The sequence below is a fragment of the Falco punctatus genome (genome assembly GCF_963210335.1).
Source record: "Falco punctatus genome assembly, chromosome: 5".
NCBI lineage: Eukaryota > Metazoa > Chordata > Aves > Falconiformes > Falconidae > Falco > Falco punctatus.
In genome coordinates, this window is record NC_137584.1 from 29,730,634 (window position 1) to 29,748,011 (window position 17,378).

Sequence of the window (17,378 nt, forward strand, 5' to 3'; positions counted from 1 at the left end):
TATATTTTTTTATGAAAGCTACAGTAAAACTTAATGCATGAGGCCTTTAATCAAGCAGCTACATAATTGTTTAAAAGGTGTTTTACTCCAAACTGGTAGTTTGCAGGATTTGTTTTCATTTTGGCTGCATACGGCGACCTAAGGCACTCTGCTCCTGCCAGACCATGACACAGCTCGTCAGCAGGAGCTGTCACCTTTGGGCTTTCTAGGGCCCTTGGTAGTTAACACCCAGGGCTGGTGAGAAAGCACCACCGTAATGCTCTGCCATACATCACCTCCCTGCCTGGTGCTCAGCATCCTCTGACCGATCATCGAACACCCTGCTCTGCTAACCACTGACACGACGCATCTTCCAGCCTGCAATCTTGACTGACCTTGATTCATTTGAGGAAGATGATGATGACAATGCAAATGTCGTTATTTGAGGCATGCAACACTGCTCATACTGAAAGATTTCTGTCTCCATCCTGTTCATGAAGTGACAGAAATCTCCCAAATGGTGATCTCCTCTGAAAACCTGGTCTCTAGAGAGCTGCCCTCTCCTCCTCTTGTTCACACATGATATATACACTGCACCTGGTTTTTAAAATGTATGTGTGTTTCTTAAATCTCTGCAATACCTCACAAACACAAATTTTCTACTATGAAAACTGCTTTGTGGTCCATCAAATTACTATCACACCCCTTGGAAATTTGTTCTTCACAGATAATGTGATATAGCTGAGATCTTTCTTCTTTTACAGGTGGGCTTGTTTGGAGACAGGCAGGTATACCAATTCTCCTAAATTCAGCGGCAGATCTAGAAGTGGGATAATCCAGAAACCCTTCTAGCTCTCTCTTCCATGGTCAGAACTGCACAAAACATGGCACAAACATTTGGCAGCACAGTCCTTAAAGTTTAGAAAATATAACTTTTGTTGGAAATATCCCAACAACATTGACCTATGAAAACAGGGCAAACCAACATTGGATGCATACTGTAGAAGGCTTGGATGTAAAGGAGAAATCTTGGAAGCACAAATGAACTAAAAAAGATTTCAGACCCTATACCTGCAAGTAAGACCACATGGGAAAAAATCACACCAGAGTCTGACTTTGACAGTGCCCATCCTGGGCCAACACGCAGTTCCAACCACAGCAGCAACACATTCATCTCCTGTTGTTATTTCCCTCCTGTAACTGATGTATTCTTGCATTCAACCAAGCAATTTCCATGAAGTTTTTCAGTGTTTTGGAATAAGCCGCTGAAGTCCCTGTCTCCCAGTGAAACCTATGAGAACCTGAGCATCAAGAAACTTGCTACGATAAAACAAAAAACAAAAAACAGCTCAGAAATTGCCTCTGGACAAAGTCATCAAATACTGGCATACAAAACATGGTTTTCTTAACTACTGCCTAATGTAAATGACCAATTTCAAGAAATGTGTATTTTAAAAATAAGGCAATGCATACAAAGGCAAACATTAGCTCAAGTCTTGCATAACTGATACCGCAGTACCCTCTTGTGGTCAAATAAATATGTTTTGTCTAAACACCTGAAATTTTTCCTCCATGAAGAAGCCTCTCTAGACATCTTTTCCTTTGACAGGGGGAAATAACTCACATGTTTTTCACAGATGAATTTGTAGTGCGTATCATCACTCGTCTGGCAACAACAAAAGATTAACCTCAGTCAATTTCTTACTCAGAATGATGGGCACTGACACGGCTTCTCAGATAAACTAATGTGAAAACAAACTCCTAAGCAAAGGCACCATCTCCTACAGCGACACTTGGGATGTTTTTTCAAGTTTCATGTCCACAACCAGAAAAAATAAAGATGCTATAATCAATTTACATAGATACATACAAGATGAAGCCACAATAAACATCAACCTATTCTGATACAGGATGAAAAGAAGTACACAGTAAATCAGTTGTACCAATTTAAATAAGCTCACTGCTTAAATGCCCTAAGTTGTTACAACGAACAAATAAAATGCTCAACTGGCAGATGGTAATATGAAACGAAACAGTTCAGTATCTGCAGCAATTCTGCATCTAGTAAATTACCTAAATGGGCTACTAGTATAACCAGGAAGGAATCTAGAGTAACACCCAGAAACGTCATCTTTGCACTCACTTTGATGTGCTTTCATGGTGCATAACCATTCCCTTAATGACTTCTGGTCCCAACAGAAAATGGGATCATTTTCAAAGTATCAGCTCCTAGTGATCCATTTTTGGAACAGCAGCTACATTTTAAAGTCATATTATTACAACATTTTTTAAAAACCTCAACTTATTCAAACAGCCATGATCCCATTCTCATATATTATTTCCTAAGAAATGGCTCGGACACTATGAAGTGTCCAATACCTGCAGGCAGACTCACAGCTTAGTTTTGTTTAAAGCCTAAAGAAGTCCTAAATAGTTAAGACTTCCTTCTTTTCTGAGGTTGTGTAGTCTCAGGCCAACAGATCTGGCTTTAACCTATGCGTTCACTTCCAGTATGATATTCTGTGAGCCACTTTGTAGTTCTACACCTGCATCAAAACCAAGGTAGTTACAACTCCTGCACCTTTGCAGACACCACTCAATGGCACAGAGTTCAAACACCAGCTTGTCATCTTTCCATCCAGTTTATTCAGTGGCTACAAGTAGTCATTCGGAAGCTATGTACTCAGCTCAGTAACCATTTTTAGTTTATTATTATGTTTAATTTGCAGAAATTGACTTGAAGGAAGGATTAAAATCAAAACAACACAAAAACTTTGTAAACAACAATAAAAAAAGCATTCCATGCACAGGAACAGACTTCCCATCAGGATCCTCTCCTGACCTGATCAGGAGCTAAAACCCCACATGCACCAATTAACGTACTAGGCCTTCCAAACATGCCTTGGCTTCCTTTTAAAGCAGATAGATGCTGCTAAAACCCCATTCTGCAGACAGCTGCACGCACTCCAACTTGGAGAGGACCCTGGAACAAACGCAGCAGGATAAGCAGATTCCACAAGAGGAACAGAGACAACTATCAGGCCAGGTTGGCAAACAGTCCGTTTCTTTAGTTCATGATAATGCTGTGCGGATATATGCGGGGTTTTTTGTTTGTTTGTGTGGGTTTTTTTTTTTTGCTTTTTGGCAGAAAGAGACGAAAAACACTGTTTAGGTTTCAATTATCACAGAAAAACAAGCAAACAAACAAAAGTCTACTAAAATGCTACTCAAACCCAAAGCAAACATTGTGGTTTGAGGTGAAGTTTACCTCTTCTTAAGTTATGTTACTCCAGTCTTCAAAGTCTGAATAATTTTTTTCCAAATATAGAAGTGTTTCTTGCTCAAATATGTCTACATTAGATGTTTGAATTGTTGTATAGCCTATTTTAGAAGAAATTATTTTCCAAATTCAGCGTGTATTTCCCAATACTACAAGCAAATAAGTTTGCCAAAAAAAAAAAACCTAAAGAAGTAGGTTCAAAGTTCATTAGCATTTACCAGAAAGATGAAGCAAGAGGCTAGAATTCATCTGGAGCTAATTCACAGTACTAAAAAACAAGTCACTCAAGAATGTCAGAGGAAATTTATACTTAAAATACTGTTTTCCTGCAAGGTCACAAATGCTTGAGGAAGTGACTTCATGCCACAAAAGCCCAACAAGCTGACTGTAAAGACAAACACTTTTTGGACACTTTTGAAAATTCTCACTCTGTATACTAATATCCCTTAAAGTTACTTTAAAACTGCTTCTCATAGCTGCTTAATACTTTTGGCAGAAATCCCTAAGTACTTACAAAGGACTTGGTCTCTGGCCGCTCTTTTTTTAAAATCTGAAAATTGGTAACTTTCAGCACAGATTCATTGAAACACCTTAGTTTAAACAAACAACCTCTGCCCCAAATAGGTTGCAAGGCCCCAGCAGCCGTCCCACTGGGTCTCTCTGCTCCTTTTCTGGTGAATACTCACAAGTCAGACTTGTTTCCAATAGAGACAGTAAACACACCAGGGAAATGCAACAACTTTCAGGAGCTCTTGCTTCTGCTACATAACGACAACAAAAGCCCTCCTGACATACGCAGCAGCAATCTCCACAGCACCCTTTGCTACTAAAGCAGATTTTATTGTTCCGAGGATTTTAAATAGAGTGTGGTCTCAGCTGCAAGCAGCAGTAATCACCTTGTTAGCTGAGAGTCTGCTGGTTACAGCTGGAGATCCGATGGCTTTCAGGAACAGTCCTTTCTTACAAAATTGCTATTAGCTTGAAAACTCCCTCAGCATTCAAGCAAGGAAGCAGCATAAAGCAGTAGGAAACGAGCATCAGAGGGAAGTAAAACGCTGAGCTCTGCTTGTCCCTACTGCCGTGCACGCTCGCTTTCTGAAAGCACTCCAAATCAGCAGCTAAAGCAGTATGTTAGGAGAGAAGGAGCTTTGAAAGTGCAAACAATAGCAGGTTTAATTTGCCTAACAGTCACGATATATCCAATGATACTGGGGATACAGTGAGTCTGAAAATGGACAAGTTGGGAATGGGAAAGGGTTCTGGAATCAGGAGAAATACCTTGGTTAGGTCTCAACTAGCAGCTACACCTCGGGGGCAACCAGACTCTGCTCCTTCTGCGTCTCTCAGCAGCACCCAGCCCAGAAGACCTGTCACTGCACCACCAGCTACTCAGGCTTGGGCAGACGAGCAGGCAGCACTGCAGCCGGACCAGGTTCAACAGGATAAGATCTGGAGAGAGTCTGTGGAGGCTGAACAGAGAGGAAGGAAAATCTGGTAAGTCACTTGTTCCAGTTCATGCCTCTTTTACTCATCTTGAGAATGGTACTGATGCTTCCTGACGGTCCTAGGCCTTGATCCAAAGCCTACACTATCAAAGGAAATTTTCTTCTGCAGGGACTTTGGATCAGGCCCTCACACATTTCTTTCTAAGGTTATATTATCTACGTTTTTCTTCACTGGACAAAAATTATGCCAATATCCCCTCGCACGCTGGGCTTAAGGTGAAAAGAGATGCAAATAATTGCATGCTGAGTATCTTGCAGCTTTAGAGATTGCCACAATGAAGATATAAATGTGCCGACCTCTGTAATTTATTGCAGACACACTGATATTATCACCTCTTCTCATATTCTTGGAAATAGCTGAAATGGAAGGTGAACAGTGTTCTGCCAAGATATGATACCGTGTTCCCAATCTGTATGTCTGCTGAACATGCCCCATCGTTACAGTGTTTCAGCAGACTGAATTGCACACATGCAACCTAAGCTCTGACTGTGTATACACCAGTGACCTGAAGGAACTAAAAATGAAGATACTCTCTTGTCTCTGCCACACACCTTGCGTGTTTATGTTCGTACTTCAGTACACTTTATGAGCATGTCTATTAGAAGAATATCCTCAGTAAAAGTAAAATCAGATCCAGTTCTGGCCACGCGCTAGCCAAGCCAAAGGAAAGGGAGGAAAAACAACATCACTTTCAGGATTTTTTAGAATGGGAAAAGAAACCATCTGAAAACCCCTGTCCTCTTCCGCCTTCTGGAGGAGATACAAATCACAGCTCTGATTTCCCCAGAGACCAATTTGCACTCTTGTCTGGCTCCTTCTACCTGAAGGAACGGCTGAAGCCAGGACTCTGACCCATGCAAACCCAGGGCCGTGGTGACTACTCTCTCCCAGTTGTGCACTCACGCTCTCGCCACAGGGGCCCAGCACGCTCCTTCCCCAGCTAAGGCGGCGCAGGGACCCTGTGCCTGCCTCCTGGGGTTCATGGTCATGGGCACTGATGCAAACTCACTTTCATGGGTAAGATAACACATCATGCATCTGATGCATGTCCCGCTCTCCAGTCTTAGCTAAGAAGACAGAAACTCTTGTAAATGGGTAGGACAGACATGTGAAAGACAGATGCCTAAAGCTGGATTCATCAGACTACGTGTGCTACAGCCTGCAGAGAAGTGTCCTTCAGCCCCACATCCCCATCCCAAAAACAATGATGAAGGCTGCTGTGTGTTGATGGTCTGACTTGAAGTGGATATAGGTAAATGTCTTGAGACCCAAGCACTTCTCAATAATTAGCACTATCCAGTAACACCCAGATCTGATATGTTCAAATAGTGGCTGGCATAGCAAGATAAAAATTTTAGGACCTCTGTGTTGTGCTGGTGTACCAAGACATAGATTGATAAACACAACAATCACAAAGTAGCTGTTACTTGCACTCAGGGCATATTTGCACTGGACAGAGGAGTGGAGCACAGAAATCCAATACTCCTAGCTTCACATGGGCAGATGAGCTCAGCTCGGAGGGATGTACAACTTCAGCACTAGATCGATGCACTTAGATGCAGCACTGTATAGACACAGGCAGCCGGCTCAGAGAGTCAACCCAGGCATCCCCTGAGCCCTGGTGCCAATACAGCTGTAGATAACTGTTTCCTCTCTTGACCTCACAGTACTTTGACAATAGTGGGTGAACTTTCATTTTCTCTTTTTCAGGCCAGGGAAAGCAAAGGACAGAAAACCAAACAACTTGCCCTGTAGTCCCACATCAGGTATAGAACACAGCTGAAGAGCAAAACTTGGGTCTTCTGACTCAATTTGCTCCTAGCACAGCTGCCTATCTGCACAAAATACTCCTGTGGGTGTTTGCCTGCAACAAATATGGCTCTGGGAATTCCTACCAGGGACTTTTGCCAGGGAGTATCAGTGATTTAAAAAATAAGAAGCTGTGTCTTGCTCAAGGCATGGCACAAAAGTTTGCTAGAGTGCCTCAGGACTTTGCCAATGTATTTTCATTTGCACTAGGTATACATTGTGGACATGCTATCGTCATCCTCCTTTAGCAAAAAAACCCCAACCCACTCCTCACATAGTATGGGATCTATATGGGAATACAGAAAACCCTGGGCTTCACAACAGAAAAGACAGGTTTCAGTCTAAAGAGTTTGCAGGTTTCTTACAGTATATATAAAGAGTTTGTACAGAAATGGTCTGTATCAAACTGAGCAGTTAAATTGGTATTCAAATACAACAAACGTAACTATTTTATTTAAAGACAGAAAATTTTACACTGCATTTTTTACTTCTATTCAAAGGTACCAGAACTGGAGTTTCCTAAAGGACTATGACCAAATGGTAAGTTTTACATTCAACTGTAATCCAGGCTCTTTTTAGTCTTCATCGGTTTGAGCTAGGATACTTCAATTTGGAGCACACTTAGGCATAATCAGTAAATGCTTTAAGACTAAAAACTTTAGGAAAAACATGAGAACTGAGGTGCCTTTCATCTGCTACCTATGCCACAAAGAAATATAATATGTGCTTGTTTCATTATTAACAACTCCATAGAAAGACAACTTCCTAGGAGAAAATTTGTAAGATAATGTCATCATGGTGAACTGCAAGCCACTTACTAAAAATGAAACAAAAAACCTCCCTCATCACAACCATTCTACAGCAAGCTAACTCCTGTCTCAGCCGACATTTTATGCAACAGAACTGAAAATTATTCTTTTCCCTGTGTTAACCTATTCCCATGTAAGACAACAGGAAAAATCAATCATTTTATTTTATTTCTTCAACAGTTTCACGTACATTCCTTATGACATTTTAAAGTACATTCAAATTCTAATTTAAAAAGCAAAAATGTTGACAATTCTAAATAATCTCAGTAACTTGTATTTTTGTAACACGCAGTGGATGTAGTTCTGGAAACTTACTAATGGTCTTTGTTTTATCCAGGGTAAGAAAAAGGAGCAGAAGCCACTGCCAAACTATATGCCTGTGTTCTCAAGCAAAGTACCTAACTCAACCAACCACACTATTGGCAGTCGAATGAACACCGAACTTGGCAGGGCTCTGGTAAACATGGATTACTTCTTCAGCAGTGGAGCACGGAAAAGGAAACTTGAGGATGAGCTCCAGCCTTCCTAGTGCTTCAGTAAACATGTAACTAACAAAGCAAATTGAACGGTTCTAGCCAACAGACCCGACAGCATGTAAAAAATTCCTCAATCTTTTTCTCAGAGAAACCAATACTACTGTCTAGCATGGATTTTCTTCCAAGGGCAAGGGTGGATGTTGTCCAACAATGCCACAGGAGACAATCCTCTTTGTATTTGGGGTGACTGGGCCATATACAGAGAGTTAGCACGACAGATCTCATCCATCTTCCCATGCAAGTCTACAAGTAAGGATGCCACTAACATCAGAAAGAACAAGATTACAGCCAAAAGGCAATTTCTTCCTCAGTTATCTCTTGAAAATAGACAGTTAATGGACACCCACTCAGATGAGTCCCAACATAAACAAAATACTTCCAGTTCTGAAAGTCAGCACATTAAGACACAGCAGCTTGTTGCATTTCATGAGGTTAGCCAAGGATTCATCAGCCTCTGTCATCTGCATGTTTAAGCTTGCTCTGAAGAATAAAATCTAGGGCACATGAAATGTGTTCTGTGCTTTTTCAAAACTCCTCCCTCCTGAGGGATGGAGACCAAGTTTTTTTCACACAAGTTTTAACTTTGTTTCTTTAGATTTTCTGCTCTCAAATTCCCTTTTATTACTCTTTTTCTTTTTTTTTTTTCTTTTTTTTTTTTTTTCTGGTTTAGCTGATGGGAAGTCATTGACAAGGAAGCAGGCTTTCACATTTTGCTCTGAAGGCATGTTGGCTCAGCAACCTGTCTTACACTCTTAGGATCATCAACCTTGAATTTAACAGATTCATGTTCCTAAAATCTGTGGTTGCCCAGGGAAACCATCATCAAGCTAAATCAACACAATACCTAAAGCCTGTTCACTACTGCATCTTCATTTCATAGGTGCAAACTTTATGACTTGTTCTGTAAGGAAAAAGCAGTAATCAGCAGAGCATGGAGAGTGTACATACAATATCTGCCTTTTGAACTGTATGTAGCTTTTGTAGGATCATGCTCAGTCCTAGGTGGAGATCAACACAGAAGCCATTAGCATTGCCTTGATACAACAGGCTGCAACCTCTCACCAGGCTGAGGTGGAGATGTGCACAGTTATGTTCTGCAACTAAGGCTATTTGTTTTTATGATGAGACTTCAGTAGCAGCAGACAAAAAGAACAAGAGGCGGTATGGACAGTGCGATCACTGTCAACATCCAAGCAGTCTCGGGGAGGTGGTGGCAGGGAGCAGGGGTGGGGAGATACTGTAGAAAGAAGAGCCAAATCCTACTCACTGAAGTCACGGCACCAAGAAGTTCTCCCGGCTTCCTCAATACAGTGAGAACTGCAGGATTAAGGCTTTCAAGATGACAGCTAAACTACTGAAAGAAGGAGGACTGCATCATGCAATCAGCCCAGGTGAGAAGGACTGATTCCACTCTGTGCAGACACGAATTGTGATACACAACTGTGCTCAGACGCATCAAATGGGAACCTACCCTTTAAAAAAGACATTTTCTCGTTCAGCTAAAGAGCTTTCTGCTCTTTCCTGTGAGCAGAAAACTGCAGCAGGAACCAGTTTGTCCTCCAACCTCTGAAAGAGGGAGAGAGTAGATCAAGCCTTTCCTTCTCCCTGTGTTGTCCAGAGCTGCTTCTAAACACTGCACAGGCCACTCGGAGGTTACACATTTATTGGTGACTGCATAATACTGAAAGTCACTACACTTGCACACCTTACTCTGAGACACACTGAGAAGCCTCAAGCCTTGCTGTGGGTCACAAATCATGTACTGAGTGGCAGATGTCCGGTACCTGTCAAGCTCAAGCTCCTACTCATGCAAGAACATTTCATTTACAAGGCATATATTTGAGCATGAAGGCATACAGAGCTCCATCCATGTTTCCTAACCTCCAGATGGCACTCACTCCACACCAAGTTATGGCAACGCAGTGTTACACAATTTCTGTTTAATTTCAAGGGACTTCCAGTAATTCCAGATTCTTGGCTCTGTTTGCTGTGTGTGAATCCAGAGAATCCATCTCCCAGAGAGTTCCTGCAAACTGGAGGGTATGGGAAAGAGGATGGTCTTAGCAGTCCATGATTTGATCCTTTCACTTCACTTAGCACTGGCATTGTTTCAGCTGAAGCACTTCTCCCAGTTTTGGCCAAGACCTTCCATGTCTTACCCTAAAAAGGCGGGCCACTAAGCAGTCTAGAGAAGCAGTGATGGTACCTGGAGCATGGGAAGATATGTCCTATGAGGGAAAATTAAAAAGACTGTTAAAGTTTAACCTGAAGAAGAAAAAGCTGTCTGGGAAGAGGATAGCAGTGTTTAGATACACATGTATCTCTGGAATGAGAAAAGGAATCATTTGCACTTCACGCGAAAGGTGGACAATAGTAAAAATAACAGGCTTAAATTACAGCAAGGAAGAATCATGTTAACTTTTGGGGAAGCTAAAGGTAAGGCTAATACAGCACTGGAATAGATTCCCTAAGGAATTTTCACCTATGAAGGTTAAACACACACATCCATCAAAAGTGGTGTATTTAATAGAGTTGAACTGTTAGTCTATAAATTGAATGACCATCTGAAAAGCTTTTCACCAATCCCCTGACTACACCAGGGATGCTGGGTTCACAACATGCTTTGCAAACGTGGTTTTTCAAACACATTCAAAAAGAATAAAAACCCACCCTATTTCAGTTACACTGGGTTTAAATAGATTACACCTCTAAAATACAGATTAATCACCTATTTATTTTGATAGAAAATATATTTCTTATTCTTCTAACTACTCATAGACAATGCTTTTCAGAAGGTCTAGACATGCCTCTTTTAATTGCACACATCTAAGAGGCTTGACTAGTGCCCTCCTGACAGCCACACAAGAACACTCCTCAAAGAGCACATTCATGTCATTATGTCACATGTGTGAATGGCAATAACTAATTTTCTTTGAACAATTTCAGGAAGCCTTTATTAGTGTAGTCCTGACTGTGTCCTTAACCAGACCAAACACCCGCTGAGATGCCAGGCAGTTCCTGCAGTGGGTACTTGCACTGATTACATGTATACAGCACCAAGACCCTCATACAACCTCACACTCCTTCTCAGCTGTACTTCTTTGCACAGGTCACTTCAGTCCAATAAATCACAACAGTAAAGTCTGTAGGTACAGCTGAAGTGGAGCCAAAATACGCAAGGATTTTTGGCTTAATCATCCAAGTGCACAACCTTGGAAAACATAGCTCTGTGCCTTGTTGCAAGATCAGAGCTACCCATAGCTATACTGCCTCTTTTGACGTGGAATAAAGTCATTTATTCCTGACATTCTGATCCAGCTAATTGAAATGACTCTAAAATACCAGTGGGCAACAAGTGGATAGGAGTAGCTCTGTTCACCCCCAAAACACCAGCTCATTCCTGTTCATTTCCTTTTGAAATCAATAGCAACTCTTAAGCACTTGACATCTTAATGATTATCTCTAAGGGAAAATGACTGGAGAACAAAATTTTCCTGTGTGGAATGGATCTGATAATTCATGTGATACGGGAACATTGTGTCAAACTGGACACCTTACTTTCCTTAGAAATGCTAATTATTTCATGCTGCTGCAGTCAGCCCTCCTCTGGTACCCAGTCTTTTGTTTCCAAAGTTATTCTGGATCTCTCCACCATGTATAGCAATCTCCAGAAAAGACCTTTTGGGAATAACCAAGATCTTAATCAAAACTGCCTTAACATCTGCAAGCAGAAGGCAGCAAACAAGTTACTCTGTTTTCATCCCACGTTTAACAAGTTTTTTTTACCATAATTAACTTTGCCAACTAATCCTTATTTACATAAGCAGAGTCCTTTAGAAAGAATGGATGAGATGATAACAACATTGAAATCTGTAAATAATTAGTGGAAATTTCATTTATTAAAGAGATTGTGCAGATATTAAACTGTGTTGTAAGCTTCTTGTGAAGAGTTCTCATTAGGTGTTGTAAGTTTTTCTCCCTTTTGCTGCCAGATCTCAAACAAGAGATTATGCATGTTTAGACAATTTTCTGTATTGCTTCCAGCTAAAGAGCATAAGTGGGTAGCGATATTAATTTTATTCTTCAGTTAGATACACTGCTTTCTCTGGTAGACTTTGAGGGTTGTTAATATTAATTGTAACTTGGTGCATAGATGTTTCCAGTGCCTCCAAATCTTGTGTGTTCTCATTTTGAGTTCCACTTATAATAAAAGTGAAATACATTTTTTTAAGAAAACATATGTAACCATATAAATCTGGTTTTCTCATATTAGAACTGTCTTTGCATACAGTTCCCTGTTGGCATCCTAGCTGTAAAGTTTTTGTTTAGAAGATCTGTGATGACTGTAAATCCAAATGTTTCTTTGAAAATGTATTTAAACTCTTTATTGACCTTTAAAGTACTCTTAAGTAAACAAAATAACTAAATGGGTTTTCCTACAAAGAAGGTCTCATCATGCTGTGAAAATTACTGCATAAAGAGTAAGATTCCTAGAACAGGGAATGGAGAGGATAACTGTATGAACACTGCACGTACAGTATTGCCAATTCAGGCATCATATGTTTGTATCTACATGTTCACACTGCTTGTTTTCTATGAAGAACACTGTATAGAACAAAGTTTCTGAACTGAAGTTCACCTTAAAGCAGACAATAGTCTTCTGAAGTGAGGAATTTTTTGGTTTGTTAGTTTTAGAAATAAACAATAATTTGCTAGGGCCTCAAGCTGCTTTTTCTAAAATTCTGCCCAGACAGAAACCAGTAAACTTCTCCTAAAGAAGGATGTCTCTCTTTAAAACTCTACTTGCTACTCTGAATCCATGTCAGGTATGTTTTTCCCTCTTCAGAAAACTTCGCGTTTGATTGGATGAATTCCTTGAAACACAGATGCTTCTCCAAGAAACTCAGAAGTTCTGCCAAAGGCTGGAGAGGTGCTTGCAGAGTTCTGTCACTCACAGCCCTCTTCTGTCAAAGGAGACTGACTGCAGCTTGTAACCTTCTCAAAGCCTCTCTCAGAAGCTGTCTGTAACCACAAAACCACCAGCACTTAAATATTTTCCAATTATTGGGGGTTAGAGCCTCACCTCAGCACAAGACTTTTATGCCAGGTTGACGCAGCAAAACCACCACAAATGGCTCTTAACTGTCTCTTAACCTGGGGAATGCCCAGAGGAAAGTCTCAGCTGGCACATACTGCTTGATAAATTGCAGCAAGAAGTAATCTGAAAATCTACAGGCACAACAGCTATACAAATTATGAGATCTGGCTTCCCTCTGTGACTTTGACATGATCACTTCAAACTCTATTTTCTCCATTTACTAATGACCAATTGTCATCACTGGATGTATTTCACACTGTGAATTAACAAACACATTCACGCAATAACTTACTTCAACTACAGGTACTGCTGAGAAACAAAACAGATCAATGATGTAGCACAGAACCATCTGCAACTATCACAATGCTTATTAGCAGTTATATGATTATGCTTCTTAAAAGCCAAATGGACTGAAAACACAATGTTTATATCAACCCTTCTACAGCAAAACTTAACAGAATGCTGACACACTGCTAGTAGTGTATTACCACAGGGCTACTCAATTGCTTTTCACTGGAAAACATAAAAGCCAGAGGGTGAAACCAGCACACGGCAGTGTTTCAGATATGATGAGCCAACTATTTTCTTTGCTGGAACAAGCATGATTATACTGTAGCTGCTCCTCAGCACTGGCAGATCCATTTGCATGCTCTGGGAGGACTGTAAGACCTCTAGCAAGAACGCAGGAAGCATCACATAGCAGGACCTTAGTAAGCGCTGCCATAATGTACTCACACTCTCAACGCTTAGTGGAACAGATGTAAGCTTGGATCTAGAACAACATCAGTTCCAGACCCAAATGCTACAGCTCAACCTCCTCTCTGGGCTACAAGCCCAAAGTAGATTTTCTACATAAAAAGGGCAATTCCAAATGTAATATAAAAATCAACTGAAGGAGTCCCAGTACAAACTAGTTAATATATTTTCCTTCTCTTTTGCTCTTCCTAGTTCTGTGGCTTTCTTAGGTTTTGGGTTAGGTTTTTAGGTCTGTGTTTGGTATTCTAGGCTCTGTCAGTAATAGTTTTTAGCTATCCATATTATTTTAGATAACATGCCATTACCCAGAATGGCCTTCAGTCAACTGAATAAGCCATTCCACAGAGCAAACACTGAGCCAAGAGGCTTTGGGGTGGTTTTCTTTTTTTTGCTTACAGTACTTTCATTCAATTTGTGATGTTTTTGTTCAGCCCAACATCAAGTAAACCTTACATAAATACAGCCATGTTTTCAGTTTACCACAAATATATATAACATACTGCACGCAAAACCAACGAACTGCATGCAACCTCCAGCCTTTGTTTTATACTCCTGTCACGCACACTTGTACAACATAACCTCAAACGTGAAGTACACAGGGATCCATTGGACTTCAGTACAAGGAAGTTCTTCAAAGCAGAGCTGAAACACCGTCATTCTGCCACCGAGGCATCTCTCACCCCAGAGATAACCTCCCGCCTGCCTTATGGTAAGCTTGAGTGACAACTCTGCATCAATCTTACTACTCAAATCAACAGTAAAACTCCCAGTCATTGGGCACCACAAAAGTGTTCGGCAAATACAGCTGAACACAAAGAGTATTTAAAAAAAAGTCATCCTTTTTTTAAAAGTCTTGGTCATTTTTACCTTTTCACCTTGACGCCTCCAGTGGCAGAACTGGGCCTCAAATGTGCATCTTCTATAAGGACTGAAGTAGCTGAAATCACAGTTACATTGGCCAGAGGGGACCTCTGGAGGCCAATTCCCTGCTCAAAGCAAGGCCAACGCTGATGTTAGATCAGGTTGCTCTGGACCTGGTCCTGCTGAGTTGTGAAAACCTCCTGAGACAGCGACTCCAGAGTCCCTCTGGGGCCCTGTTCCAGTGTCCAGCAGCACTCCAGGTGCGGTCTCACAAGTACCAAATAGAGAGGAAGGATCACTTCCATAAACCTGCAGGATAGGCTCTTGCTAACACAGCCCCAGATGAAGTTGTCCATCTTTGCTGGCAGACCACAACACTGACTCATTCCAATTGCTGTCCCTTAGGACCCGCATGTCCTTCTCCTTAAAAAAACTTTTGATCCTGTTGGCCTCCAGCCTTTACTGATGCGTGGGGTTACTCTGTCACAGGCTGCAAGCTTTTTTATTACACTTCATCAGAACTTCAACCACAACTTTCCACAGATGAAAAATGGTCAGTCGCCTTGCAGTAGTTACGACCAGTTCTGTCAGCACCCTCAGATGCATCCCACCTGGTCCCACAGAGCAGTCCAGTTTGCTCCTGTGGTCCCCAGCTCCACCTTCCTCTACCATAGTTGGTATTTCACTCCCTCTGACTGCGCTACTAGGCTCAGGGAACCTGAGCAGCCTGTGAGCAGACCTTGATAGTAAGAACTGAGACCAAAAAGGCACTGAGCACCTTGGCTTTTCCCACCTCGTTATTAAGTATGTCCCCTGACCTGCCGAATGGTGCGTGCCTATTTTCCTTCACCTTTCTTAGCTGTCAAATTAGGGAAGCTTTTCTTGGTGTCGTTCACACCCTTTGCCAATTTCAGCTCCAACAGAGCTTTGGTTTCTGAACTCCATCCCCTCGTGCCTGAGCAATGCTTTTGTACCGGCTGCACGGCTCATGCCTGCCTGCTTCCATCTCCCAAACCCTCCCCTTGGTGTCGGTTCAGCCAAGTGTTAGCCCTTCAGCCAAGCTGTTCCTCTGCCATGCCTGCCCACATTTCACCTCACTGGGCAAGCCTATTTTTGTGCTATGAGCACGTTATCTTTGAGCATTAATGCACTCTCCTAGCCCCCATTGCCCCCCATGGAAGTTTCCTGAGCAATCCTGACAGACCAGACCCCTGCACGAGCCATATTCTGTTCTTCTGAAGCCCAGAATCTTTATTCTGCTATTTGCTTTTCTTGGGATCTTAATTCCAAGGTGCTGGAGTCACTGCTGCCAAGGCTGCCCTTGACCTGTACGCTGCCTACTAGTTCCTCATTTCTGAGTAACAGATCCAGCATCTGGGTCAAAAAAATGTTCTTGATGCCCCACCAAAACTAGACTGCTTTTACCCCAATGGGGTAGCTCCTCCAGATGTCAGAGCAATTTTACATTCCAAAGAAGACTGGGCCTACAATCATGAGCTTTCTCCTAGTGGTTTAAGGCTTCCTCTTCCTGATCAGGCAATTTACAGCAGGTATCCCCACAACACTCCCCAAGCCGGTCTCCCCACCGATCCCGACCCCTCAGATCTCAGTTGGCTTGCAGCTTGCTCCAAAGCAAAGCTCCAGGCAGAGCCACTTGTTTGTGTAAAACACAACTTCCACTCCTTTCCCTACCTGCTTTTCCAGAAAAGCTTGTATACTTCCACCACAGCACTCATCATGAGCTACGCCACCCTGCCCCTGCGGTCCCAAAGAGGTCACAGCTCTGCACCTGTGATGATACGTCCAGTTTCTCTGGTTTCTTTCCCAGGCTGTGTGTGTTCACACTCCCCAGGGCAGGCAAGCAAGCTTCCTGCAGCCTGCTCTCCCTGGCCAACTCTGTCCACACCAGCCTTCCTCCACACATCTCCCACGGGTTGTCTCCATCCCCACAGGTTCTTCAGTTGTGGAACTTCCTTTATTTTAACCTAGAGCTTAAAACACCAGTTAGCTATAAAATGAACTATTCTCTGTTAGCATGGTAGATTGTAGAAATAATGAGCAAGAGAGCACTCTGCATTCCTTGCAACACCACAAAATTCAAGGCATTATTTTGCTTAAAACCTCAACTATGGTAAGCCAACATCATTAGCGGGGAAAAAAATTCTGCTTTGGCTTTTTGTCTTTGGTCACTACAGAAAGATTATTTTCCTTCTCTATTTTTTTCAACAGGAATCATCATTTGCATTCCTATTTAAGGTGCAGCAGCATTAAACCACTGCCCATCTGCTGTGAAACAGGCAAGTTGCACAGTACATCCGAATGCAATGAATTTATTCACTGAACTGTAAAGTATTCTGCTGCAACTTACCAAGTGTAAGTCTGAAATCTGATATACAACTAAGTAATTTAAACAGAGTAGGAAGAATTTCTTGTGCTCTTCCTAGATTAATTTTTTTTGTCCAGCCACTCCGATTGTCTGTTCCATTCCTAAGGTGCTACTGAAGCAAAAGTGGCTAGCAAACAGACACAGAACAGCATCACTACCCCGACAGGACAGGGGAGGAACAGTAAACCATTTTGCTTCACTGACTGCTTGCAATTCAAGGCAGGATATATTTTTTAAAAAGCTGAAATGTTGACTGAAGGTGAACGTTTCGTGTCATTTTTAAATATAGATGCAGTTGAATAAAAATAGCTCATGAATCTGCTTAACAGTTTGAGGTCCATTCAGCTTCTTAATCACT

At 41.8% G+C, this 17,378-nt stretch overlaps 1 protein-coding gene across 1 annotated transcript; it reads left to right on the plus strand.

The window, feature by feature from the left end:
- Positions 1-1,292: 1,292 nt before the first annotated feature.
- On the plus strand, positions 1,293-17,292 carry CIMIP5 (ciliary microtubule inner protein 5). The gene is made up of 3 exons (XM_080390651.1): positions 1,293-4,753; positions 7,075-7,114; positions 7,721-17,292. The coding sequence occupies exons 1-3, from the start codon at positions 4,491-4,493 to the stop codon at positions 7,910-7,912; spliced, it is 495 nt and encodes a 164-aa protein (XP_080246777.1). The 5' UTR covers positions 1,293-4,490; the 3' UTR covers positions 7,913-17,292.
- Positions 17,293-17,378: the final 86 nt, after the last annotated feature.

What these genes read in the sequence shown, in the direction of transcription:
- CIMIP5 (XM_080390651.1), top strand. Translation starts at nt 4,491, where the DNA reads ATGGACAAGTTGGGAATGGGAAAGGGTTCTGGAATCAGGAGAAATACC. An exon ending in CAGAGAGGAAGGAAAATCTG is followed by an intron (nt 4,754 to 7,074) that starts GTAAGTCACTTG and finishes TTCTATTCAAAG; the next exon opens with GTACCAGAACTGGAGTTTCC. An exon ending in TAAAGGACTATGACCAAATG is followed by an intron (nt 7,115 to 7,720) that starts GTAAGTTTTACA and finishes TGTTTTATCCAG; the next exon opens with GGTAAGAAAAAGGAGCAGAA.